Consider the following 26,967-nt stretch of genomic DNA (forward strand, 5'->3'; position numbering starts at 1 on the left):
TGCTCATATTTTTGAAGTATATTAAAATTTATTCTCTCCCTGGGAAACACTTTTATTAATTTTAACTAAGGGCATAATTTCAGGTGTGCAAAATGCAGTATATGGGTTATTATTCTGTGTCCCAAAGAGACAGTAACAAAGCAATAAGGAACTTGAACACGATTCTATTACTAATTAGGAGAAACTGATGAAGAAATTGAGACCCACATGAAGCAGAAATAAGGGGAACTGGCTTTGCCTCAAATGGGTGTGTGGAAAATGCAGGAAGAGCTGCAAAGGGTGGGTGAACAAAGTCAGCAGCCTGCTGCAGTTCAAAACTTTGGCAAAGCAAGTAGTAATTGTTTGATGCTCAATACCTTAATATGTAATCATAGTGGAGCTTCATCTTAAAATATAATCTGAGTCACATTTTCAATAGACAGTCATCTCAAATAAAGGATGCCATGATGCTTCATGTGAAATATGTCTTATAAAAAATCTATAATATACACAGCAGTTCCTGATTTACATAACAATTTATGACCATGTTGACATTAGAGAAAACTGTGATGGTGTAACTGCATGGTGCGCTCCCCTACTCCATATGTGCTGCGTTGATGTAAACTGGGGTTTTAATTTGGGTCTAATTTAATATTGTAAATCATTGGAATAAACACTGCTTTATATTGGTGCAGAACATCTACATCAGGGATTTGCACGTTTCTCTAATGTAAACAGGGTCTATGCTATCAAGATATTTGATGATTTCTTAATGAAGCTGATTTTCAGTTCTTGTTTATTTATAGATTCGTGGAGTTTAAGGCGGGACCGTAACATAATCTAGTCTCATTTCCTGTATAAATTTCACCCATTTACTCCGTACTGAACCCAGTAACTTGTGTTTGACTAAACTATATCTTCCAGAAAGGAATCTAGTCCTTATTTGAAGGCCGCAAGTAATGAAGAATCCACCACTTCTCTTGGTAGCTTGTTCTAATGGTTAGTCACTGTTAAAAATTTGTGACATTTCCAATTTTAATTTGTCTGGTTTCAGCTTCCAGCCATCGTTTCTTGTCATACCTTTCTCCACAAGATTAAAAAGTCCTTTAGTACCCAGTATTCTCTCATTCTGTCAGTCTTCATGCTATCTGTAAATTTTATCAGTAGCAATTTTATATTTACTTCCAAATCATTGATAAAAATGTTGAACAGCACGAGGCCTAGTACTGATCCCTCCAGAACCCCACTAGACACATCTCCCCACCACTTGATGATTCCCCATTGATGATTTTTTTTTGAGATTTGTCAGCCAGATATTTTTATTGAATTTTTATGTGAAACAAAGGGCATGAGCAGAGACTAGCTTAAGAGCCCCATGCAATCAGGGTTAATAAGAAACTTTTTTTTTTTTTTTGCCATCTGATGCTGTTTTCTTAGTATGTTTCTTAAGCTTCTAGAAGCCAGAACAGTTACAAGAATGTAGCATGAAACACAGGATCCAAGAAAAACTATATGAAAAAGCTGAAATTCACATTAACGAGCATTGTGAATAAGATGTCCTTTATTAGCTAAAATTATAAACACACACAGAGTAGGTTTGTATTTAGTATTTTGAATTAGAACATATTGATGGTACAATCATCACATCAAGTACTGCCACACATTTTTTCATTAGCTGTTTAATGGTAATGTTACAATATATAAACATATTATAGGTATAAAATTCAAACAAACCAGTTGTTTATTTGTGTGGTACTAAGAACATGATTATGAATACAATTTCTTTCTTCACAGAATAAACTCCCAAACAGATAATTTATATTGAAAATCCCTGGAACAATATCATGGTGCTTTTTTCTGCTTCAGCTTCCTGTACCAATCAGGTGCCTTTCTATTTGTCTGTGAAAGAAAGAATGCTTTGGTTATGAGACAGTTGAAAGGCAGGACAAATATGCAATCCACACAACTCTGCCTTCCTCTCTCTCTGCCATTCATAGTGGCAACTGATTGCTCTGCTTAAACTAAAATCAATTAAAATGTGAAAGGTTTACATTACACAAAAATACATTAAAGTTCTCTGTGTCTAAGATAATAAAATAAACCAATCATCATATTATTAACCAAATTATGATTCAAAATGTTTACCAAGGTTAAAACGATCCATGAACTGCTTAGCTAAAGGACTATCATTGTAAATTATGTTAGGTATATTTCTGTTAAAAAAGGAGATGGGAACCTAGGACAAATGCCAACATTTTAAGCATACTACAAAAAGCTACATGTAAGAACATGGGTTCTCCATAACTTAATTGTGGGACACTGCCTCTGGATCACCTTTCCTTACATTCACAGTCTTGTAGGCTACTTGTCACACATTCATGACTGCATAAAATTCCTGTAGCAATTACAGCAACCTTTCACATGGAAAAGTAATAGTAAGTAAGTGTGGGAAGGAAGCGGATGAGTCATCTTCAGACTCAATGGAATTGGCAGGGAATTCACCCCTAAAAACAAAGTTCTAGGAGAGCCATGAGAAGTACAGACCTTTCACAGGATGGAAATGTCCTGCTCACTGCCTCCCAATTCCCCATGCTCCATGGCAGTACTTTTTGAACAAGTGATAAGTGTAATTATTACTGTTAAAATCCTGTATTGAAATCAAATCAAGTTTAATGGCCTCAAAAAGATATAAATACATGTGCTCTGTTTCATACATAATGCATTTATTATTCCAGATATTCAAACGAATTGTGTGTCATTAGTGAATCATTAATCATTCCATCCAAAGAAATGGTGAATAAGGTATTATTTTCATTCTAACCTTTACATTATTTGACTATTAAGTCTGGCTCACAAATTTAATCAAACACGAATTGTTCAACAGCAAACAAACACGAAACTTGAGAGGAAAAAAAGCCCAATTATTACAGCTGTCACTTGATTTAGGAAACCTCCCCAAACATATATTTTCTAAATTTGTCCCATACTTGTCAGAAAAATCAGAGGGTACTTAGTAGTTCGAGCATTGCACTGTGAAGTAACACTCCTGAGTTATATTCCCAGCTTCCTCAAGGAAATGGGGCAACATTTGTACAAAACACTTAACTTCTGTGCCTAAGGACTGATGTATGTGAAGTGCTTTCAGTACCTTGGGTGAAAGGCACTACAGAAATGCAAGTATTTATTATTTACTATGACATCTACTATGGTTGGCTGTTGTATTGTTTTTCCATTTGTTCTGTTAGTAACTACAAATGAAACTTGAAGCTACAGTTCATTTTCCTTCGCTTTCCTTTTTGACTCTTACTATCAAATGAGATTGTAAATCTTTGTGAAAGCCACCAAAAGATGTAAGTTAAAGAAGGCCGCAGTCACTTTTGTACTTGGGAATCTAGGCTATCTTCAACAAGGATGCTTGAATCCCTCTCAAAGATACAACCAAGAGACTGCCTAAGTCTGTCTCTGAAGCAGAAGCTTGCACTGAGTAACTCCGGGTACTATGACTCACTGCCTGCTGCCCTAATTAAGACAGACCCAGCACCCTTCTAGGCCCACCTCACTGGTCACCTTAAAATAATCTATAATCCATTTACAAGCGAAATTCTTTGGTGCAAGGGTGTACTCACAATATAACACCCTTGGTGGGGATGATACTGAGCTCTTTCTTACTGGACGAGGTATCAACTTCACCTTAAGCGGCAAGTACAAAGTCAATAACATACTGGAAACACCTGTGCAGCAAAACCAAAAACAAACTACACCACAGTGGCAAGTCACCTCACAGGTCTCAAAATAGCAGCACTGGCATTGCCGCTCATGCTGGAGCCTGAGCCCTGAGACTCATCCCCCTCAACAGGTCTCAGGGCCCAGGCTCCAGCCTGAGCAGGAGCATCTACCCTGCTATTGGAAGACCCATTGCATAAGCCTGAGTCAGTTGACTCAGGCTCTGAGACTTGTTGATGTGGGCTTCTTTTCTGCAGCATTGACACCAGTGGTGGATTAGCCACTCAGCCAAAGGGGCCCTGGCCAATTGGGGTGTCCCCACACTCTGACTGGCAGGAACACCGGGTGGAGCGGGGCAAGCCCCTGTGCCCTAACCCATTCCCTAGCAGGAGTGCTGGGTGCGTGTGTGTACTGCTGGCAGCAGGGGTAGGAACGGGCTCCCACTTGCTCTGGTCCAGAGCCCCACAAAACCCTAATCCGCCTCTGATTGATATATCCCTGCTGAAGTTATTGACTCCAATCAGCCATGAACCAAAGCCTCCAGAAACATCTCTGCATGGAAACATAAAAGAAAATTGGAGACTCATGTTCATAACAGGGTCAGCCATCCTGCTCCTCCATGGTTCTTGTTTTTGAGGGAGGTATTCTACTTTCTACATATATACACACATATCCATACACATGATATATATGATTTTATATACACACGCAAGCACCCTTTTTACATATATATATATATATGTGTGTATATATATATTATATACACACACACATGTGTATGTATGTATATTAAAAGGACACTGAGGCTGCAAAGATAAGCACTCAAAAGTTTGGAAATGCCAGAATTAAGGCTCCTTTTGCAACCCCAATTCAGTCCCTTGAGACTTAATCACACTACAATTAATTACATGATCACTTTCCAAAGAACCCCTGCCTCATTCAGTGCACAGAACGGACCTGCTCTGGCAAATAATCAAGACTGTGTAATGAAAGGGTGCTGCTGTCTGTAGCACCCCTGCCTCTTCTGTTAGGAAGTTGGAAGGTGTCTAGTGACTGAGGCAGGGCATTGCATGTACAGAAAAAATGGTCTCATGGTTAAGGCAACTGAATGTTGCTTTGGAGAGCTTGATTCTATCCCTGCCTCTGCCACAGAGTTGCTGTACGATTCCGGGCAGGTCACTTAAGCCAAACTTTTCAAGGGAGGTGACTAACTGTGTGTTCCTCATTCTATGAGTGCTCAAACTGAGACCCTAGGGACTCGCAACTGCAACTGAAGTCAATGAGGAACTGTGCTTTGAACATACAAAGTGTGATACAATGCTATATATTCTGAAAAATCAGGTCCTAGGCCTCTCAAATTGGGCAACCAATATTACTGTACACTTCTGACATTATTCTCTGTTCTTTAGCATCCTTATTCCAGAGATGGGGAGAATACCAACCCTGCACCTCACAGGGGTTTTGTGAAGATAATTAATATTTGTATAGTACTCAGTAATAGATTCATAGACTCTAGGACTGGAAGGGACCTCGAGAGGTCATCGAGTCCCGTCCCCTGCCCTCATGGCAGGACGAAATACTGTCTAGACCATCCCTGATAGACATTTATCTAACCTACTCTTAAATATCTCCAGAGATGGAGATTCCACAACCTCCCTAGGCAATTTATTCCAGTGTTTAACTACCCTGACAGTTAGGAACTTTTTCCTAATGTCTAGCCTAAATCTCCCTTGCTGCAGTTTAAGCCCATTGCTTCTTGTTCTATCATTAGAGGCTAAGGTGAACAAATTTTGCCATGAGTGCCATGAGAAGCCCATAAGGTAATTAATAATTCTGTATTCAGAACAGGGATTAAATAGTGTGCAGTAAATAAGGCTAAACATTGATTAATAAGGATAACACAAAATATTGCTTATTACATGAGCACAATCCATCCTGAGCACTGAATGAGCCAGGGTCCTATGGAAATAATTACCTGCTATTTAATTAAAGACGGTATCCTAATACACATGCACCTACATGTAAAATTAAGGTTGCACAGACAATCTTAATTCTGGCTTTCCCTGATTTTTTAGTGTATATTTTCCTGGCTTTTTAAGAAAGTGAACTGAAAAAATAGAAATTCCATAATGTGGATTCATATTGACACCAATATCATTCATCAGCAGGGTTGGAACCACTAAGCTCTCTGCCATTTGAGCTAACAGTAACTGATAGCAATAGTAGGTTGTTCTCCTGTGTGGACCAGCGTTAGAGGTGGGATGAGACCCATGCTTTATCAGTAGGTTACACAGATATTTGCAGATAGCAGAGGAATGAAAAATCTCAGGAATTTGGGGTTCCATTCCAGGCTCTAAAGAGGAGTGTATTCCATTGGTCATGGACACTTCTGCCAGTTACACTCAAGCTTCATCCCTTCTTCTCCATCACAGCCAACCTGTCCCTGTCTCACTCCTGTCTGTTCCTTACTCTTGGCTCCTAGTCCCAGTCCCACTCTCCTTCCCTACCCAGTCTTTGTCTTCACTCCTCAGTCTTCTCATCCTACTCTCCCCATCCAAGTCTGTCTTCCTTCCCCGGGCTTCTCCGCCAAGTTCCATCTTGCCTTCATCCCCCTACTCCACCTCATCTTCTTGCCTCCAATCTCCTCTATAACTGGCTCCTTGTCTCAGTCTCTTTGCTAAGCTAGTACCAATTCTCTCTCTGCACCCCAGTTCCTTGTCAGATCTGTCTCTCCTCCCCCCATGCTCATTCTCCAAGATCAGTTTAGGGGAGAATGCTCAGCATGCATGGAATCTTCAGAGATTTTAGCTAAAAAACTAAGAGATCTCTGTTGAGCTTGTGCAAACAGATCTTTCAAAGTCTTGCAACTTGGCCAAATTTGGGTGGATTTTCACAGGGACAGCAAAAGGTACAACCCTGATACAAAGCCCACATCTCCCCCTTGCCAACTTTTAAGTCCCGGCTCCAAAGCTTCTCAAAGAAAAGGTTGCCAGAAATTTTTAAAATGACAAAATATATTCCCTAGCCTCACTCTCAGAAACTTCTGAACCGTTTAGCATGAAACTTTCCAAAACACTTAGTCTGATGTAGACCCCCAGCATGGAATATTTCAGACCCTAAAGGAATAAATTTCAAGTTATAAAGCAACCGAAAACAAGGTCGTATAATGGGAAGTGTCGGGCCACCTTAGTATTAGGCAGTGTGACCAGTCTGTGTATGTGTAAGTATTATGTAAATATCTATGTCTATATATATATTTTCTTATATACATTGGGATGTTAATGTATTGGATATGTAAGAATTCTGTTTTGTTATCCATTTTTAATACAACTTTACTAATTGAATTTTTTGGGAGATTTGTTTCCTGTGCACTTTAAGATCTAGAAGCGTCTAGAAGGCTGGAGTCAGTGGTAGTGTGTGACCAGTATAGGGATATAGCTTCCTGTAGCCTTCCACTACCACAGAGAGAAAAGCTTTCAGCAGGCATGTTGCACTGTCTTGAATTAACACCACAAGATGAATACAAATCCTGTGAAATCATCTCTTCAAAAAAGCAGACTTCCAGGAGTAATTTTTTTGTTTTGACATACACACCCACACATGGACACTTTTTTTGGTTTTTGAAATGCGAGCAATAGTACCCTAAACAAAGACCCTAGGTCACTTATTTTAATTACTGTACTTACAAATAATGTTGGTTTGGGTATAAATACATTTTCTTCTTCGTGTTCCGCTGACAGCTTTACAGAAGGGTTTGATTTGTGTTTTGCATTTAAGCTTCTTACGTCACTATGAGACTGAGGTAAATTTTCCCCATAGCGTTTACCATGAAGACTGATAAGAATTTGTTTCATTACTGCCAGTTCCTGTAAAAACAAAAAATATAATAAAAATAAATAAGAACAATGCTAATTTTTCAATAAAACTAAAAATAGTAAAACCCACTAAAATGATTATCTGTTAATAATGCATTTCTGTTCACCAAATCAAAATATCTAAATAGATATATAGGCAGATCAATAATCCTATAAGAAGTCTAATTATTTACTTGCATTTATTAGTCTGAGTACTAGTTAGAAACTACTTTACTAAACGGAGTAATAAAATAAAAAAGCACAGAAGAGTTATACAAATAAAACCTCATAATGTCCAAATGCTGTAACAGAAAAAGCATTTAAAGTACATTAAGGATCCCACTATCTCTTTCTTCCATTTAAGCGGCCATTTATTTTAAACAATTATTTTTAAGATCTATTTTGTAAAACAAGATAGCTTACAGAATTCAATTTGAGAGGCTATGATAAATAGTACTCTGAGGGTTAGGGTTTGGGTATGTGCCTTATAAATGCAGATATAAAAAACAAATATATGTCTTTACCCCTAAAAAAACCAATCAATTGATAAGAGAGGCCTAGGAGACACTACAGCAAAGAGGAGGAAAAGGATCATGATCTGAACTATGGAATGAAAAAGCAACTACTGAAAAGGAAAGAAAGGGATCTAGTGGCCAGAAGGGTTCTTGCTGACTTGGAAAGGTTAATAATTTGCTAAACAAACAATTTGATAGATTTTAACCCCTCCCCCCCCCAACAGATTGGTTCAAAATCATTAGTCAAGTGACAAAAACAAAACCATAATTCCTCTCTGACTTTAATCTGCTATGGTCTTCTAATGTCACTGCATCTCCATGCTGCTGTCATTATTTTCTTCATTTTTAATGGATGCAATTATTACAAAACACGTTACATAATTTCCCCTCACACTGATGCTTCCAGCTGTATCTTGTAACAATTTGTGAATTACTATGGCTGACAAAACAGCCAAGTGAGTGCACTCTTCATTCAAATAGCAGTTCAAAACCATACGGTTTTGACTGTCTTCAATAATAATTCAGCATTAATTCATGCAATCTTATCTTAGCTCTTTAACCAAAACAACAGTATAACTAATGTTTATAATAGTTTAATGCCAAACACACACATGGACAATATAGTTATTGTACACTACTTATTATCTATTTCTTAATATTAACCAGAAAATTAAAGTGATTCATACTGTATTTTCATCACAGTATTCAAAACTAGCATAATGTAAAAACAGACACTTAAAAGTCTTGTCATCTAACTTCTGATACATAGTTGCTTTTAATAGCTCCATAACAATACACACGATATAAATATTTTTGAAAACATTAAAAATAGGCATGCTTTGTTGTAGAGAATGTAGTTAATAATAATAACCACAATAATACAGTTTTATGACTGGAACCTCAACACTAAATACACCCAACAACTTTATCTAGTGTACAGATTGTTCTTGGGTCTCAGTCATTTAATATTTGCATAATTCAGCTGTGTGTGGTGGCATGTTAAAGCAGCTCAAGTGCAGAGCAGCTGTTTAAAAGGACTGCTTAGTTGATGCCAACATGTTACCGAAAGTTGTAAACTCTACAAAGATGCTGCCAAAGATACATAGACAGAATTTCTTGATGAAAATAACTCAGACAAGTATATTACAAATACATGCTCCATGACTGGAGATTAAGTCACATGTAAGCAATGTTTTGACATTAATAAGTGGTGCTATAATATATCTTTATGGAGCTAAATCTTGCATCAGACTATATTGACCAAAAAAAGTTGTAATTATGAGTTTGAAGTTGCACTAAAAAAACAAGGCAAAGACCAAGAATTCTCATACTGATTTGAAAAAGAGGTTAGTTTAAGATACATAAAGCAGGCCCAATCCTGCAGTTATGGTATCAAATGCTCTCAGATCATGAAGGTAGAAGGTTGGCTCGTTAGTGAGCCCATTACAGCTCCCTAATGCTGTGGGCCTGTCTGTGCAATCGCTCGGGTAAATTAGAGCAGCTTAAAGTCTTTGTGGGGGTCCTTACTGGGAAGCACTATAATCCACCTGAGAATTTGCAGCGCAGAGATCTGCCATATCCCCCAGATTTGGGGCATGGAGTGGCTGGCTCGGGAGCAGTGTGCGCTGGCTTTCCACCAGCTACCAGCTTCCACCCTGCAAAAGGAATTCTCAGCTGGACACTTATGCCAGGAGTCTTGCCTCCTTTACACTCCCGAGTGACATAAAGGAATCAGAAGAGATTGGAGATAAGAATTTGCCCCACAATGTATATATTAACCTAAAACAGTGTCTACGTTTGTTATGGGGCATTGTTAAGGTTGCATTAACATTTGCATTTAAAGTAGGACTAAAATCCCTTTTTTAAACTTTAATGATTAATTTTAGTTTGAAAGGCCCTAATTCAGCACAATGTGCAAAGCTTCTCTCTCCATTACACCATAGTTATTCCACAGTAACCCTGTTAACTTCAGTGGAATTACTACTAGGATAACCAGACGTTCTGATAAAATCAAGACCGTCCCAAAATTTAGGTCCTTGTCCCAATATTTCGCTCCATCGGCAGCACTTTTTTTTTTTTTTGCTCCGCCAGCTGCATTCAGCTATTTCTTTTCTTTTTTGTTCCGCCGGCGGGGCCCCTGCCATGTGTCCCAATATTTTCTTCCTCTCATCTGGTCACCCTAATTACTACTGTTTATTTATTTATTTATTTATGGTTTATAAATTTCAGATTTACTAACTTTTGATGAGGATACATTTGAAAATGTCCTGATTCTGAAATGTGGCAGTTCCCTTCTCACTTTTTTTGGATTTCTCTACCTAACGACAGTTCCAGCAAATGCCACAATCCATAAACCCATTCTGATATCACATGCCACCTGTGAATTTTGAATTTAAAGAGTTATTCCCCAAATTAGCAATGACTGATACAAATTATGTAATGATTAGACAACTGAATTGCTCTGATTTATCACCTATTTCCATTATCTGATTCTGTTAGCCTGCTTCCAAGATCCCTGCTCAGCATATAGATCCTAGGAAGCCAGGAAAGGCAGCAGAGGGTGAGAGACAGGGCTCTGCAGGCCAATAATGGTGGAACAGAGCAGGAATGTGTGGGATGTGAAAAGTAGAGCCTTGGGGAGAAAGAAGGGGGCATTAGCAGGAACACAAATTGGACTGGGAGAGAAAAGGCTTGTACATTGGTGGGTAAAGGAAGGGTTGTGGGTAATGCAAGTTGGGGAAATAAATTGTTCCTGGGGTGGGAAGTCCAATGCCTCTGCGAGACGGTATCAGTGCTCGAATTACTCCCTCACTGTTGCTGCCTCAGCTGTCCGCACTGCACTGAGGAAGCAGTGCAGTGTAAAACTCTAAAAGCACTGATTCCTCTGTGGAGATGCTAGGCTCCTCCAGCATTGCAGCACTGAGACGACAATGCTGGGTAAGTTGAGCGTCTCTCTGTTGAAGCACTGATGCCTGAAGGGCTCCACCTGATATTTCTGCATTGGTACACTGGGAAGCCAAGACAGCAATTCTATGGGGAGAACTTAGAGTGTGTATGCCTCAAAGCAGATTCAACAGTGTGCCCTTGTTGCCAAGAAGGCTATTGGCATATTGGGCTGCATTAATAGGAGCTTCACCAGCAGATCAAGGGAAGTGATTATTCCTCTCTATTCAGCACTGGTGAGGCCATATCTGGAGTACTGCATCCAGTTTCGGGCCCCTCATTACAGAAAGGATGTGGATAAACTGGAGAGAGTCCAGCGGAGAGCAATGAAAATGATTAGGGGGCTGGGGCACATGACTTATGAGAGGCTGAGGGAACTGGACTTATTTAGTCTCCAGAAGAGAAAAGAGTGAGGAGGGATTTGATAGCAGCCTTCATCTACCTGAAGGGGGGTTCCAAAGAGGATGGATCTAGGCTGTTCTCAGTGGTGGCAGATGAGAGAACAAGAAGCAATGGTCTCAAGTTGCAGTGGGGGAGGTCTAGAGGTTGGATACTAGGAAAAACTATTTCACTAGGAGGGTGGTGAAGAACTGGAATAGGTTACCTAGGCAGGTGGTGGAGTCTCCATCCTTGGAGGTTTTTAAGGCCCAGCTTGACAAAGCCCTGGCTGGGATGATTTAGTTAGGGTTGGTCCTGCTTTGAGCAGGGGGTTGGACTGGAGGACCTTCTGAGGTCTCTTCCAACCCTAATCTTCTATGATTCCTCCCCACCTCATGCTGCCTGCACAGCTCCAATCCCACCACCCAAGAACTCTGCATACAACCCTCTCCTCACCCAATCCTCTGACATGCACAATCATCCCCCACTTACCAACCCCATCCCCACTCTGCTTCTGGCTCCCAACACATCACTCCCTGTTAATTCCTCCATTGTCTCCCCCACTGCACCAGGCAGCAGCACTGAGGGAGGAGGAGTAGGTATATGGTGGGAGGAGACATAGGGAAGCAGAACTGATCAGGGTTGTAGGCGGCGGTAGAGACAACTGGGGTTTGTCCTAAGGTTGTATTGAGTGGGAGAGGTGAATGGATTTTTAAGAGCTGAATATGGTAGGGAAACAAAGGGAGTTACATTTTGCAGGAAGCATGTAAGGGTTGAATGACTATCTGCTTATTTCCTTGCATTTCATGCTTTATATTGGTGGTCTATGCATATGCAGTCCAGCAGCCTTAGTTAAAAAATAACTAAGGTATTTTTGTGTGGGAACACAAAGATGTAGGTTTTTTTAAATAATTAGGTGTGTAGCTAGATTAGGAAAAAGCATATTTTTCTTTTTACATCATTAGGTTACTGGCATTATGCACGCCTATAATTTAAATAATTCCTAGTTTCTGAAAATTTTATTCTAGAATTTAATTATGGCCTGATGCTGCAGCTGCTGTGTGTATGTGAATAACTCCCATTATCTTCAGCAGGTATTCTGTGTACATAGTGACTAAAATATCAAGTTCTAAAACAATTATGAGTTGGCAAAAGTGAAAAAAGGTCCATGATTTTTAAAAGGTAAAATAAAATAATGCTATTTGTATACTCAGATTTCAGAAGCATTTGAAATTATAGTAACGATAAATTCTGATCTTGACAAGTGAAAAAAAGATGCAAAATATTTAATTATTAAAAAACACAAAATGTTTATCATGGATAATTGACACAGTACATTGAAGTATGGAGAATGGATATGTACAGTCCAGACAATTGATTATAGAGGATAAAATCTGATTCCCCCCAACTAAATAAACTATCTTCAATTATGGTGGGCCATTTATAGATGTTTGAGTGCAATTATGGCAGACAAAAGAACAGATGCAAAAATGAAATGGTGGCATTACATTTTTAAAATGTAAAATATGACTTCATTTAATAATTTTTTTTGTATTTATGGACACTATAAAAGGATGACTATCAATGTGCTCTGTGTGTCCTTTACATAACTTGCACATACATACATCAAATATGCTTCTTAAAGTTCCCAAATTAAGAAGCTATGGACATTCAAGGTTAGTAGGATATTAAAATCTGATGTTCATATGACTGAAACAAAATTAAAAAGAATTTCCAGATGTGGAAATATGATTAGGGTGGTAAAAAGGAATGTTGCCCTATCAAATAAATAACTGCTAGAAAGCGTGAAAATTTGTTCACAATAAACATAATGGACAATTTTCAACGTGACAATTGAACAGGTTTTCAACAGACCTGAGACAGCTATAATTACCTTTGTTCTTACATCTGTGTCATGTAACTATAACCTACACATCAAAAGTTTAGACTACGACAACAACTCCCATTTCTTTTTTGGGGATAAGAAATAGTGGGAATAAACCCCCCTGCTCCTGAACTCTAAGGGCATCTCTTCCACTCCAAATTGCTCAAAGTTGTAGAAGGAAGTCCGCTTCTTGTTTTAATAGTATCTCATGAGAAAGGTCCCTGAAAAGGGATGGTGAAGAGGGTAGGAAGTGACTAGAGTTCAATAGAATACCCCTTGCTGAGAATTTCCAGAATACCTGGCCCAATGTGAGTCCAGACATCTTGAAAGTAAAAGAAGAAGTTGCCAAAGGGGGAAGAAAGAGTGCGCAAGGAGAGGGATCCTCAAGCAGTTCACTCATCTGGTGGAAGACACAGACTGTGTTTAAGTGGAGGAAGAGGTGATCAGTCGTTGCTTCTTTCTCAGTGGCTCTAAAGTCCTCTGAGTGTTCTAGTAATATTGAGCAGAAGGATGCTGCGTGAAGGAGCTTTGAGATTTAGCCTGCTTCCTCGTAGGGTCTGGGATGTAGAAGCCCAGGAAACCAAAGGGCAGTCTACAGGTTTACTGGGTAACACAAGCTCATATTTAACAGTTAGTACCAAGACACCAAAGGGACTTTTGTGAGACCTTTGGCTGTCCTTCAACTGCTGAGCCCAAGACCAGTTAGGCACCTGCTGACACGTGTCTTGACTTGGTAGGCCCCAAGGATGACATATGCCTTGGCTTATCTCTGAAACAGTGCCCCTTCCCACTCCTTCCAGAGGTCAAAGTTGTCAGAATGGAGACGGATGACTTAGAGAGCCTGGGGTGGAATCTCAGCTCACGGGGTGGTCATGGGAAGGGTCTGACCAAAGGACTGAGATCTAGGTACATACTTACTTTCAGCATCTGTGGAAGCATGAACAGACTGCTCCACGAGGAACAATTTTAGATGGCTCTCTCTAGCTTTTTGAGTCCATGGACAGAAGGAGCAACACATGGAATATAACAAATGAGCATTCTCCCTCCTAAACAAAAAAGGCAAGTGGAGTGCCAGCTGCTAAGTGGCACTGAAGCTTCACATGAAGAGCAGAGTTTGAACGTCAGAGATTTCATTTCTGCCATACTGCTAAGGCCCCTGTATGGGGAAAGGAGAAGTAGCTAGCCTATAAGCTAAGCATCTGACTAAAAAGGTGTTGGGTTTTTTGTTCGTCAATCAACTGGCAAAAAGCCTAAACACACACTACTAACAAAATTAATTAACAAAACTAATAACTAACACTAAGGACAGTGTGCAGAGACCCAGGTGGACACTGGAAGGGTTCCATTTCACTGCTGCAGACAGTACAACTCAAGTAAGTGATAGCTGAGCCCATTCCCCCCTTTATTTCCCTCAGGCATGTGCAGAATGCCACAGCATGTCTTCTGCTGTATGTTACCTTAGTTCCTAATCATTTTATATATATATATATATGTTGGGGGGGAAAAGGAAAGAGTGTTTCAAATTTTTGAGGTAAATTTATAATTTATAAAAAAGAGATGTGTGAAATCTATTACATGAATATTCTAATACTTTGATGTAAACAAAAAACACAGAAAAAATAATATACTTATAACAAAAATAAAAGCCTTATTTGAAACCGATACTTTTTAGCTCAGAGCCACTGTATAACTCAATTACAGTTATATCTACTTTAATGAAAATAAAATAAAGACAATACTGACTCAATTTTACTAATGTGTCAAAATAGTCATAATAATAGGCACAATCAGTTACTGATTATGAGAGCTTATCTCTTCAATTGAATAACACCCCCCTTTAATTTGATTCATCCCATTTTTGGTAATTCATAAATATATTTACATTCTGTTTACATTTGAGGATATTCAAATAGTATCACACAGTGAAGGAAAGTAAAAAAGTCTATACATTTGGAAAACTACCAATGTGACTAAACAACTAATAGCCAACACTGAAAAAAATGAATATAATTAAATATTTAAATATTTGGAAGGCCTTTCTGCCAACAATTTCTTGCTTAAATTCCTAAATTCCACTCTTTTTTTTTTAATTTAACCTGCCCCTGAAAAAAGTACATTACTTCAAATGTTCATGCCAGTTTGCTCTTGTAATTCAAATCAGTGAGTTGAACTTTGCCTGTATTTTGTGAAAAGATATTTTAATAATACAAAAAAATAATTTATATTGTATTTATATGCAGTGACATTATTATAAACCTTGCTGCCCTTTTTAGGATCTTAAAAACAGTAATTGCTAGGTAGCAAGCAATATTCAGAATGCAATTATTTAGCATATAACACGGCAAATGGAAAGATAATTCTTGAAAAATTTGTAAGAAAACTGCTATTCAGAAATATACAACACCAAGAAATGAATGAATGTATCCATCTGTTAAATCCTTCATCTGCCGAAATTCAGTAGCATTTTGTATTCAAGTTTAATTAAAGCCTAACATCACTAAATAGATAAGAAAATGACAAATACTGCTGCTTAAGAGCATATTTTCCCCTGCAAAATATAAACTGGAAACTTCTCTACAATCATTTAGTAATGTAAATGTCACTTGTTTCTCTAAGTTTTAAGATGAGAATAGCTCCAGGGCTTACTTGTAATGCAGAAATGTCCCTGTATTCTACTGAGAAAACATGCAGAACATTAATAGGAACTAGAATCTCAGAACATAAATGTAGCATAAGAAATATGATAATTACCCTGTAGCTTAAGATTTAAAAAGAGCACCAAGCATTGTACCTCAGATTTTGTTTTTAAAGATTAAACAAGTTACAGCACATAGATGAGGAGGAATTCACTATGGAAACACAAATAATTTTGAAATTACTACGTACAATCTTTTAAATGAAAAAAAAAAGGAAAGGAGCAGGGATGGACATAATTTATTTGAGGTACCTGTTCCCAATCCTTTCCTTCCAGCCCCCTTCAGATACCGCTCCAGCTCCCTCTCTCCCCGGCATCAAGCGGCTTCCCCTTCCTGAGATTCACTATTCTCTTGCCCCTGCTCATGTGCTTAGTGTCTTCTCCTTCTGGCTCTAATGCTTTTATGAGCCCTCCTGTTACAACTTCTTTCCATGTCCTCTTTTGCATATGGAAGCTGCTGTCAGTGGCAGATTAGCCACTGTGCAAACCGGGCCCACTCTGCCCGGCAGCGGAGTCGGGGCATGGAGGCTTGCCCTACTCTTCCCACCCGCCTGGCGCTTATACTGCGGAGTGGGGTCAGGACGTGGGAACTTTCCCTGCTTCCGTGCCCCGACCCCATTTCCCCGGCGGATGTATGGGGTGGGGTGGGGGGGAGGGAGGGCGCGACTGCTCTGGCCCAGGGCCCCACAAAACCCTAATCCACCTCTGGCTGCTGCTACAGTCAATGGCTCCATAGCGTCCCTCCAATGCAGTGGCTCTCTGAACTAAGTTGCCACCAGCCACTCTCCCTCAGCACAATTCAGTTACAGTTTAAACCAGAGCAGGCCGCACTTCAATTGTGTGACTAGTGTGTAGGGGGGGGAGAGAGAGAGAGAGAGAGAGAGATATTTGTGCAGGTGGCCCATTTCGCCACCCGTTCTGTTGCACCAATGTCAAAGATGAGAGGGAATGAGATAGTGTGGGATCAGGGGATCCAACAAGAGGCACAGTAGGGGAAAAAGGGATACATCGAGATAAAAGGAGGACATGTAGAGATGTGGGTAACAGGTTAATGGGACTGAATTATGGGGGCACAGACACTTGGGGAGACCCCAAATCTCAAAGGGACAAAGAAGGGTAAAAGCCCCTAGCACTTTCTTCTATCCAGTGAAGAGAAACCTTATGGCCCAGACTACAGGGGAAGCATAATGAGGAGGAAACACGGTTGCTGCTCTCCCCTAGGATGCTGGCATGGGATATAGAAGGCTAACAGGCCTTTGGAACTTAATCAACTGCAGGCAGAGAAACACAGTGAGGAAGGTGGTTACTTGGGAGGGTGGCTCTCTGGGCTCCATAGGTGCATAAGCTCCATAAGCATAGAAACTTCTGGATGCTATTATGACCCACATACCAGAAGAATAAATGAATTATGGATAAAAGAATAAATGGAGACAAATCAGACACCAGGAATGACGACATACAAAAGCCAGTAGGAGAACACTTCAATCTCCCTGGACATTCTATAACATATTTAAAAGTAGCTATACTTCAACAAAAAAACTTCAAAAACAGACTTCAAAGAGAAACTGCAGAGCTACGATTTATTTGCAAATTTAACACCATTAATTTGGGCCTGAATAGGGACTGGGAGTGGCTAGCTCACTACAAAAGCAGTTTTTCCCTGTCTTGGTACTGACACCTCCTCATCAGTTATTGGGAGTGGACCACATCCACTCTGACTGAATTGGCCCTGTCAACAATGGTTCTTCACTTGTAAGGTAACTCCCTTCTCTTCATGTGTGAGTATATTTATGCCTGCATCTGTAATTTTAACTCCATGAATCTGTTAGTCTTTAAGGTGCCACCGGACTCCTTGTTGTTTTTGTGGATACAGACTAACATGGCTACCCCTCTGATACTTGGTCCTCTCCTTGGCACATGTTGCCCAGCTGCCTGGTCCTGTTCTTCTCTGGCCAAAACACAGCTACCAGTTTTTTCTACTAACTCTGCTACCAGTTCTAGACCCTCAGGGAAGCTCCCTTTTCTTCTCTTCTAGCTAAGTAGTAATGGCTTCTAGGAAAGAGAGCTTGGATGATGACTCCTCTTTATTTCTAGCTGCTTCTACAAGAGCCCATATGCCTATACAAGTGGCTGAAGTGAATGAGGAGCCAGCACCATATGACTTGCCACCTTTCTAGGTCCATCAGAAAGTGCCCCAAGGACCACAGTTTGAGAACAGCTTTTATAAAGTAGTGTGTGCATGTGTAGCAGGTTCAATTATGAGAAATGTAGACAAAGTATCCTTTCAAGGGTTCAGTTAAAAAAGATATGTTTGATTTCCATGCTGTAAAAGAAATGTCTTTGAAAAATGATTTTTCAGAGCCTTTGTGTGGCCTCCTTCCCTTTCAAGGGCAGATTTTTAAAAACTGAACCTGGCCCTAAATTCTCAGGACAATACAGAACAAAAGTCTAGTTAGTCTGTCAAAATCATTTAGGCAAGTGGATTAATTACATTACTTCCAAGTTTAAAAAACCCCAGTTCATAAGTAGTAAAACAAGTTAATAAACAGTGGAAAGAAAGTGTCTAACAAATATTAATTTTTATCATTATTTTAAGTAAAGTAGAAAAAACTGACAATATTTTCTTCCCAAATTCTTAAACTGGAGAAAAACATAACTAAGGGAGGAAGAATGGTTATGACTGAGAACTGGAAGAGGATTCAAGAGCTCCTCGTTCAACTCCCACTTCTACCACAGACTTTCATGGCCAGGATGTGGGTGATCAGGCCTAGAAAATGGTGCCAGAGCTGAGGAACAGAGCCAGAGTTGGAAGCCAGAAACCAGAGCAGAGGAGCAGAGCTGAAGTCAGAGCCAGGAACCAAAGCAAGGCAAAGGAGGAGGGTCTGTGGTAGAAGCTGGCTGGGCTGGGGATCCTCCTAGTTGTACAGACCGCTGCTTGGTGTCCCCTTCAGGCTTAAGTAGGGCACCCAGACCAACTGGGGCCCTGGGAGCACTGTCAATCAGGCCTTCTGTGAGCGGCACATCCTGTAGTGCTGGGCCCCACCAGGCTCAAAGCCCATGGACTGCGGCTGGTCAGTGACCAGCAGACCGCAGGTTATAGCTCTGCAGATCCTTACATCGGTCCCCCTCAGGGACGACACCGAGGTGTCACTAGACTGGGCTTGTCTAGGTGGCTCTTGTGGAAAGCCTCTCCACCAGTTCAGGGGCATGTACATGACTGGCAGGTTCTCCAGACTGCTTCTCAGGGACATAACCTTCACCATCCACAAGGTACCATAACTTTCCTCACCTCAACTCAGCGTACAGGGTGGCATGGACTAAGTATTCCTCAATACCTTGGACCTGAACAGGTGGAGGCAGTGACTGAATCTGGTCAGGGAACAAGTTTTCCGTTAACTCTTTCAAGGGTGAGACATAGAAAATGGGATGTATTCTGAGAGACTTAGGTAAGTGGAGCTTAAAAGTGATGAGGGTTAATTTGTTGGTCCCGTTTGTGAGATGGCCTGCCTGTGTGGAGGTTCTTGGTAGACAGCCATTCCTTCTGATCCTTCGTTAAGACCAGACCCTCTCATCTCTGGAGGTCTGCATGTTATTTATAGGTCTCCTTAGTGTCTTCGAGGTGATGCTTTTGCTCTTCCTGGATGCAGTGGATCTGCCAAACCATATTGGTAAGCCCAGGATTTTTGGAAGCTGTTGGCAGTGCAGAGTGGAAACAGGGATAAAAGTCACAACTGGTGAAGGAGGGGCTTCGGCCAATGGAGGCATGATTGGCGTTGTTATACTCAAACTCAGTGTAGGAAAGGTGGATGAACCAATTTTTCTTTGTGAGTGTCCATGGTCTGAAGTATCCCTCTCACAGTATACTGAAGTTCAAAAAAGTAACAATTTTATGCCCTTGAAATTCCACAAGGAGTTTTTCTGTGCTCCTGCACATAGCGATCTGGGTCAATGGCCCTGGTGCAGTTTGGAAACCCCATTCTCTCAAAGCCAGCAATTACTTCAGGAATATCTTTTATGCCCACCAGTTTACAGTAAATCACATGCCTGACTGCCTCAGAAACTTCCACCATCACTTTACCCACAGTCAACTTTCCAGCACGAAACTGGTTGGCAACCTATAGCAGTCTGGGATAGCCAGCTTCCAGATAGTTACAGCAACCCATTTCTGGACCGACTTGGCCACCCTCATGGGTGTGTCTTTACGCTGGAGGGTTGAGGCAAGCTGATCACAAAGCTCCTGAAACCTACTTTCTTCATGTGAAAGTTCTGGACCCATTTCTGTCATCCCAGGTCTGCTTAACAATGTGATCTCACCAGTCTATGCTTGTAGTCCTGCTCCAGAAGCACCAGTCAGGGGCTAATCGAAGTGTCATGAGCAGCATCAGCCAGTTCAAGTCTGCTGTGTCCATGCCCTCCTCTTCCTCCCCCTTCCTTCTGTTTCATTATAAACTCCTTCAGGTGCCTTTGGTGAGTCAGAAAACATTGCTGAAATGTCCACCAGCGTCTCACAGCTCTGTCCTTTTCCTGATACAGGAATGAAAGCACATGCAAAAAGTTCTTCAAATGTTGCCTCCTCCATATTGCTGTCTCTGGCTGCTAGGAGTGCACAGACCTAAATGGCTGCTCAACAGGATTTGTTGGCAGGCTGTTCAAACTTCCTATAATGTGCAGGGTGGACAGTCAGGCTTTCCCACACTGCACCATGGTCAAATGGCTACAGCAGCCACATCTTAGGAGGGCACGAGGGAGTATGGGATATGGTTGGTTTGACTCAGGTTTGTGTTCTGCAGTGTGGTTGCCATAGCCCCGGGTTCAGGCCTGGGTTAGGAAATTCTTAACCTAGGGTTGACAATCAGTGTAGACGTTCAAACCCTAGGTTCTCTAACCCAGGGTCTGCTGACTTGAATTTACATTGCAGTATTGACATACCTTAAGGCCTGACCCCAGAAACTTACCATGCATAGAACTCTCAGTGACTTCAGTAAGATTTCCATGTGTGCTTGGTTTGCAGGATAAGGTCCTAAGCAGGCAGGAGTGAAAGCCTAGAAACCTTAACATCTTCCGTATAATGTAGCAGTGCTTACATAGAAAAAATAGGCAACATAAGGTAAATCCTACCAAGAAATACTAGTGTAATATGGGTAATTAATCCAAATAAAAAGCAGGACTGACAGTGATAATGTTTCATTACAGAACTAGCCATTCAAAACCATAATACTTAATTTAATAAGTATTTATAGACTGAATATCTGCTGGCTGTGTTAAAAAATCCTTCTTTCTGTAAAAGATATAAGATGAATATGCTGCAAGATTAAACCATTTTTAATAGTTACTTTCTGTTTTTGAAGGTGTAATTTTTATTCTTAATATATGTTACACTATTTCTGGTTCTATGTAAATGCCTTTTGTTAGTGTTAAGATGGTAAGCAGCCTTGCCTTGGAAATAGAACCTCACTATAAACTAGGTTTCAGAGTAGCCGCCGCATTAGTCTGTATCCGCAAAAAGAACAAGAGTACTTGTGGCACCTTAGAGACTAACACATTTATTTGAGCATAAGCTTTCGTGGGCTACAGCCCACTTCATCGGATGCAAGAATGGAACATATAGTGAGGAGATATATATATACATACAGAGAACATGAAAAGGTGGGAGTTGCCCAACCAACTCTAAGAGGCTAATTAATTAAGATGAACTGTTGTCAGCAAAAAAACTTTTGTAGTGATAATCAAGATAGCCCATTTAAGACAGTTTGACAAGAAGCTCTGAGGATACTTAACATGGGGAAATAGATTCAATGTGTGTAAGGGCTCAGCCATTCCCAGTCTCTATTTAAGCCTAGATTGATTGTATCTAGTTTGCATATCAATTCAGGTTCAGCAGTTTCTCATGGGAGTCTGTTTTTGAAGCTTTTCTTTTGCAAAATTGCCACCTTTAAATCTGTTACTGAATGGCCAGAGAGGCTGAAGTGTTCTCCTAATGGTTTTTGAATGTTATGATTCCTGATGTCAGATTTGTGTCCATTTATTTTTTTGCGTAGATACTGTCTGGTTTGGCCAATGTACATGGCAGAGGGGAATTGCTCGCACGTGATGGCATATATCACACTGGTAGATGTGCAGGTGAATGAGCCCTTGATGGAATGGCTGATGTGATTAGGTCCTATGATGGTGTCACTTGAATAGATATGTGGACAGAGCTGGCATCGGGCTTTATTGCAAGGATAGGTTCCTGGGTTAGTGTTTTTGTTCTGTGGTGTGTGGTTGCTAGTGAGTATTTGTTTCAGGTTGGGGGGCTGTCTGTAAGCGAGGACAGGTCTGTCTCCCCAGATCTGTAAGAGTGAGGGATCATCTTTCAGGAACTTTGATGTAGATCATTGTAGATCTTTGATGATGCGCTGGAGAGGTTTTAGTTGGGGGCTGAAGGTAACGGCTAGTGGTGTTCTGTTATTTTCTTTGTTCGGCCTGTCTTGTAGTACGTGACTTCTGGGCACTCTTCTGGCCCTGTCAATCTGTTTTTTCACTTCAGCAGGTGGGTATTGTAGTTATAAGAATGCTTGATCGAGATCTTGTAGGTGTTTGTCTCTGTCTGAGGGACTGGAGCAAATATGGTTATATCTTAGAGCTTGGCTGTAGACAGTGGATCGTGTGGTGTGTCCTGGATGGAAGCTGGAGCCATGCAGGTAAGTATAATGGTCAGTAGGTTTCTGGTATAGGATGGTGTTTATGTGACCATCACTTATTAGCACAGTAGTGTCAAGGAAATGGACCACTTGTATGGACTGGTGTAGGCTGAGGTTGATGGTGGGATGGAAATTGTTGAAATCATGGTGGAATTCCTCAAGGGTTTTTTTTTCCATGAGTCCAGATGATGACGATGTCATCAATGTAGCGCAAACTGAGTAGGGGCATTAGGGGACGAGAGCTAAGGAAGCATTGTTCTAAGTCAGCCATAAAAATGTTGGCATACTGTGGGGCCATGCAGGTACCCACAGCAGTGCCATTGACTTGAAGGTATATATTGTCCCCTAATGTGAAATAGTTGTGGGTGAGGACAAAGTTGCAAAATTCAGCCACCAGGTTAGCTGTGACATTATCGGAGATACTGTTCCTGACGGCTTGTAGTCCATCTTTGTGTGGAAAGTTGGTGTAGAGGGCTTCTACATCCACAGTGGCCAGGATGGTGTTTTCTGGTAGATCACCGATAAACTATAAACTAGCTGAGATCAGCCAAATAGAGCCATCGTGTAAAAAGATTTCAATAAATCAAATACTAAAGTGCTGTTTGGTGGAATTCAAAACACAATATAACCAGTGGAGGAGATCTGCCTTAAAAGTACAAAAATATGGTTGCTTTAGGAATAGAAACAAGGTGATGAAAGGTAGAGGAAAAAAAACAAAGAAAACGAATACAATAAAGACATTTTGTAGCTCTTATGCATACAATGATCCTTTTTGCCTTAATTGTATTTCTTGGTTTCTCTGCCTTCCCTTTTTTATTCTTTGAACAGTAGCTGCATTTTTTAATCCTTATCCACTTCCCTCAAATATGCACCCTATTTCTGTCTCTCTTTTCAGTGAATAAACTTTATCCTTTATAGAGGGCCCAGGTAAAAGATTCTATTGTAAAAACATCATCAATAATTCTATTTTTATCTGTTTTTTAAAAGTGATCTGCAAAGGAATTTGACAAAACAACATCAATTTGGGAAATATTTGTTGATTTCCCTTAATACCCATGGTGAGAAGGGCATTCAGCATGCAATCAGATTCAAACTTGCCTAAGCCGTGTTGTTATTGTTTAGGTTCCATGCTATCCAGCCCTTCTTGCATTGCTGGCTGTCACTGTGAGTGACATCTTAGTATACATTACAGTGGTGAAATCATATTAACCAGCAAACTACTTCAGATGAGAGACAGCCTATGTGGATCAACAGTTTTTTATTTTTTTTATTTTTATTAACCAATGTTGCATAGTTTTGGCAACACACTATTATTTTACACCTCATGGTGGAAACATTACTAGACTCCTTGCAAAACTCCACAACACTGAAACCCTTCTCTCACTTACCTAACACACTAGGGAGGAGGGTGGGCTTCAGAGCCCAAGCTCCATCCTGAGCCACAACTTCAGCTATTTTTAGAGTGCTAGGGCAAATTCCACTAGCCCAAGTCTGTCAATCTGGGCTGGGAGACTCACTCCCGCAGGCTGTGGAGACATACTCCTGGAGGCTGGCTCTAGTCAACTGCAGGATACAATGGCTGATTTGGTATCACTAGAATGCTGCATGATGGGGCATGTCTAATTGCGTGCTGGCAATATGAGTGGGGCTGGAAGTTCTGAGAAGTGCAAAAGGAAGAAATTAATTTTGAATTAATAATCTGCTGACTACTTCTCAAACTGGCAATTCAGACCATTTAATACACATTTCTAAAACTTACTTCATTAGACTCCACTTCAGGTCATTCTTCAGATAATCCATTTAAAAACTTTTTTTTTTAATATTACCAGTATTGATGGGTTTAAACTACAAAGTTTGGAAAATAACTTTTCCCAATTTCAGGGTTTTGGCTTGGTCCCTAAAAGGATAGAGGACAATCCATAAAATTCAGTTTCAGAAGCAATTTTTTCAAAAATCAGGGTGAGTTTGTATCTGGAGTTTGATTTGGGCCAGATCTTAAATTAACAATAATTGTCAGATTAGAGAATGAAATTGTGTGTGAAATTGACACAATGCAGGTTATAACAAACAATCCCAGCCTCCTATCCCCAACCAACTCACAAAGTTAGACACTAAAGAATTAATATGCGAAACATTCTAAAATCTAATCCAGACATAAGAATGCACAATTACAATTCTCATTGGCAGAAAAAGAAGCAATGTCTCAAATAATCCCCTTTTCATATAATTTAGTAGAAAAGATAGACAAAACTGTTTTACACAGTTATTATAAGGAAATGACAGTATATCAAACTGCAATAATCAATTCTTAAAAGCATCCATAGAAATCCATGAAAGCAATTTTCTCCCCTTGTTAAATTATGCCATACAATTATCTTAGATAATGGGGCTTTCTGTGATTGTTCTTTTAAGTTACAGTGACTTAACTACAGTTTGGTAATAACTAAATCTCTGTATGTTTATAGATTAATTTATAACTACAGAATTAACACAGACAAAACTTTTCCAGGAAGTGAAACAGAAATAAAAAAGAGAAGACTAACTATAGTTTGGAACTCTACATCTGTCTCACAACAGAACATAGAATTTCATAGTCATATCAAAGTGGTCACATCAAGTTACCAAAATAATTAGAATTAACTTGTTTAAAGCAAACTGTTTTAAAAAAACCCTGCTGCTCTACAATAGCAAGGGGGGTAGGGCAGAGGATTACCTTGCTAGAGAAACTGATATTTCAACATTTGCTCAATGGATCATGAAATATGAACACTAAAAACAGCATTTAAGAAAATTAATTTTTGCCTTTATATTTACTATATAAACATGACAGACACCTGTCTCAAATTTAACTTGTTATACCTTGGTTCACATTTTGTTTCTTAGGGAATGCAGTATTTTCTGTGCACAGTAATGAATTTTCAAAGGTCTGCAGCTCTGTATTTCAGATTAGAATTGAGACAATACATATGAATTTACCCTCAAAACATGCTTACCTGAAAGTTACATTAAAAAAAAAGAATTCCTTACTAGATTAAAAAAAAATGAAAATATAAACTCCACTACTAAACATCTGGTTCAGTTGTGGTCCAGGTCAGCTGTAACCCAAAACCTGGTCGTTTTAGTTTTTCAAATGTTTGTTTTTTTATTAAGACTGCATTCAACAAACAAAATTAGATGAAATAATGCAATATTGATTTTGTCTATTGAAACAATCTTATTTTTATAATAGTTATAATTTAAATTTCGGTGGAAGGGAAGAGTGAGTTGGGTTTGATATAAGTTGATCATTTTAATGTTCTGGTTGATTATTTTTTCTGCTTCATGAAATTAAGCTAAACATAAATACCAACTCAAACAAGTTGAAAGGTATTAGGCATTTGCCCCAAGTCTAATCATAATTGTGAAATCTGAATTTGGGTTAGCAAAAATCAGAAGCAACAGGCAGAGTGAATACATGTCTGACACACCTACACAGCATCCCACAACATCAAAGAAGAGGCACATTTCTGCTGGGGTAGTATTGGGAAGCACACACAGTTGCTTTCTGCTTTATTGTTAGAGGATTTCAATCTCAAGGCTCTTTAGGTCTGCCACCTTTCAAAAGCAATACAATCAATTCAGAGTTATAAAAATAAATCCATTCTGAAAATAAGTTAAATCAGAGGACTACATAAGCTGGTTCAGTATGGAAAGATTTTTAACCTTTTCAAATGAGAATTAAAGAACAATAAGTTTCATACTGTTTTATCAGAAATTTTAATTCTGAAGTGAAAGAACAGTTAATTACCTTACAGAAACTGTGGCTCATTGAGATGTGTTGTCCACACAGATTCCACTCTAGGTGTGTACATGTACCATGCATGAGAGATTGGAATCTTTTGAACAGCAACGTCTGCTGGGGCAATGCCGTGTCTTGGGAGACCTTGGGGCCACCATAGTTGTCACATGAGGGACAGTTGTAGAAACCTGGTGACTTAGAATCTGCCATTACAGGAGAGATACCTCCCAGTATGGGAGGTGAGAGTGGTGTGTGAAGACTTAAGTGTCTATTTAAAAACTCTCCTTTTTTTTGGATTAAATACGCTAATAAGCAGAGAACTCAGCAGAGTTCTAAAACAAACTACGCAAAAAGAAAAGATTTAATTAAGCAAGTTGCATTCCAGGATTTTTGGTGTGCTGTAGCAGTGTCCACATGGAATGTTACTTTGTGGCAATCTGCTGCGCTGTAGATTCAGAGTAATTTGTCATGGAGACAAGCCCTAACACTCATTTCTTCACTCTGGCCTTCCCATTATGCACACACAGCTAAAAAACA

The 26,967-nt window shown here is 39.8% G+C and overlaps 1 protein-coding gene across 2 annotated transcripts in view; it reads right to left on the minus strand.

Annotated features, from left to right (window-relative positions):
- Positions 1-1,522: 1,522 nt before the first annotated feature.
- PIBF1 (progesterone immunomodulatory binding factor 1) overlaps positions 1,523-26,967 on the minus strand; it is a 194,208-nt gene continuing 168,763 nt past the window's right edge. For both annotated transcript variants that reach the window (XM_050948385.1, XM_050948386.1), the window contains 2 exons: positions 7,389-7,568; positions 1,523-1,878 (listed from right to left, as the gene is read on the minus strand). In XM_050948385.1, coding sequence (XP_050804342.1) covers positions 1,822-1,878; positions 7,389-7,568 — 237 coding nt within the window. In that variant the 3' untranslated portion in view covers positions 1,523-1,821. The remainder of the gene's footprint in view (positions 1,879-7,388; positions 7,569-26,967) is intronic.

The sequence above is a fragment of the Gopherus flavomarginatus genome, chromosome 1 (assembly GCF_025201925.1).
Source record: "Gopherus flavomarginatus isolate rGopFla2 chromosome 1, rGopFla2.mat.asm, whole genome shotgun sequence".
Taxonomy (NCBI): Eukaryota; Metazoa; Chordata; order Testudines; family Testudinidae; genus Gopherus; species Gopherus flavomarginatus.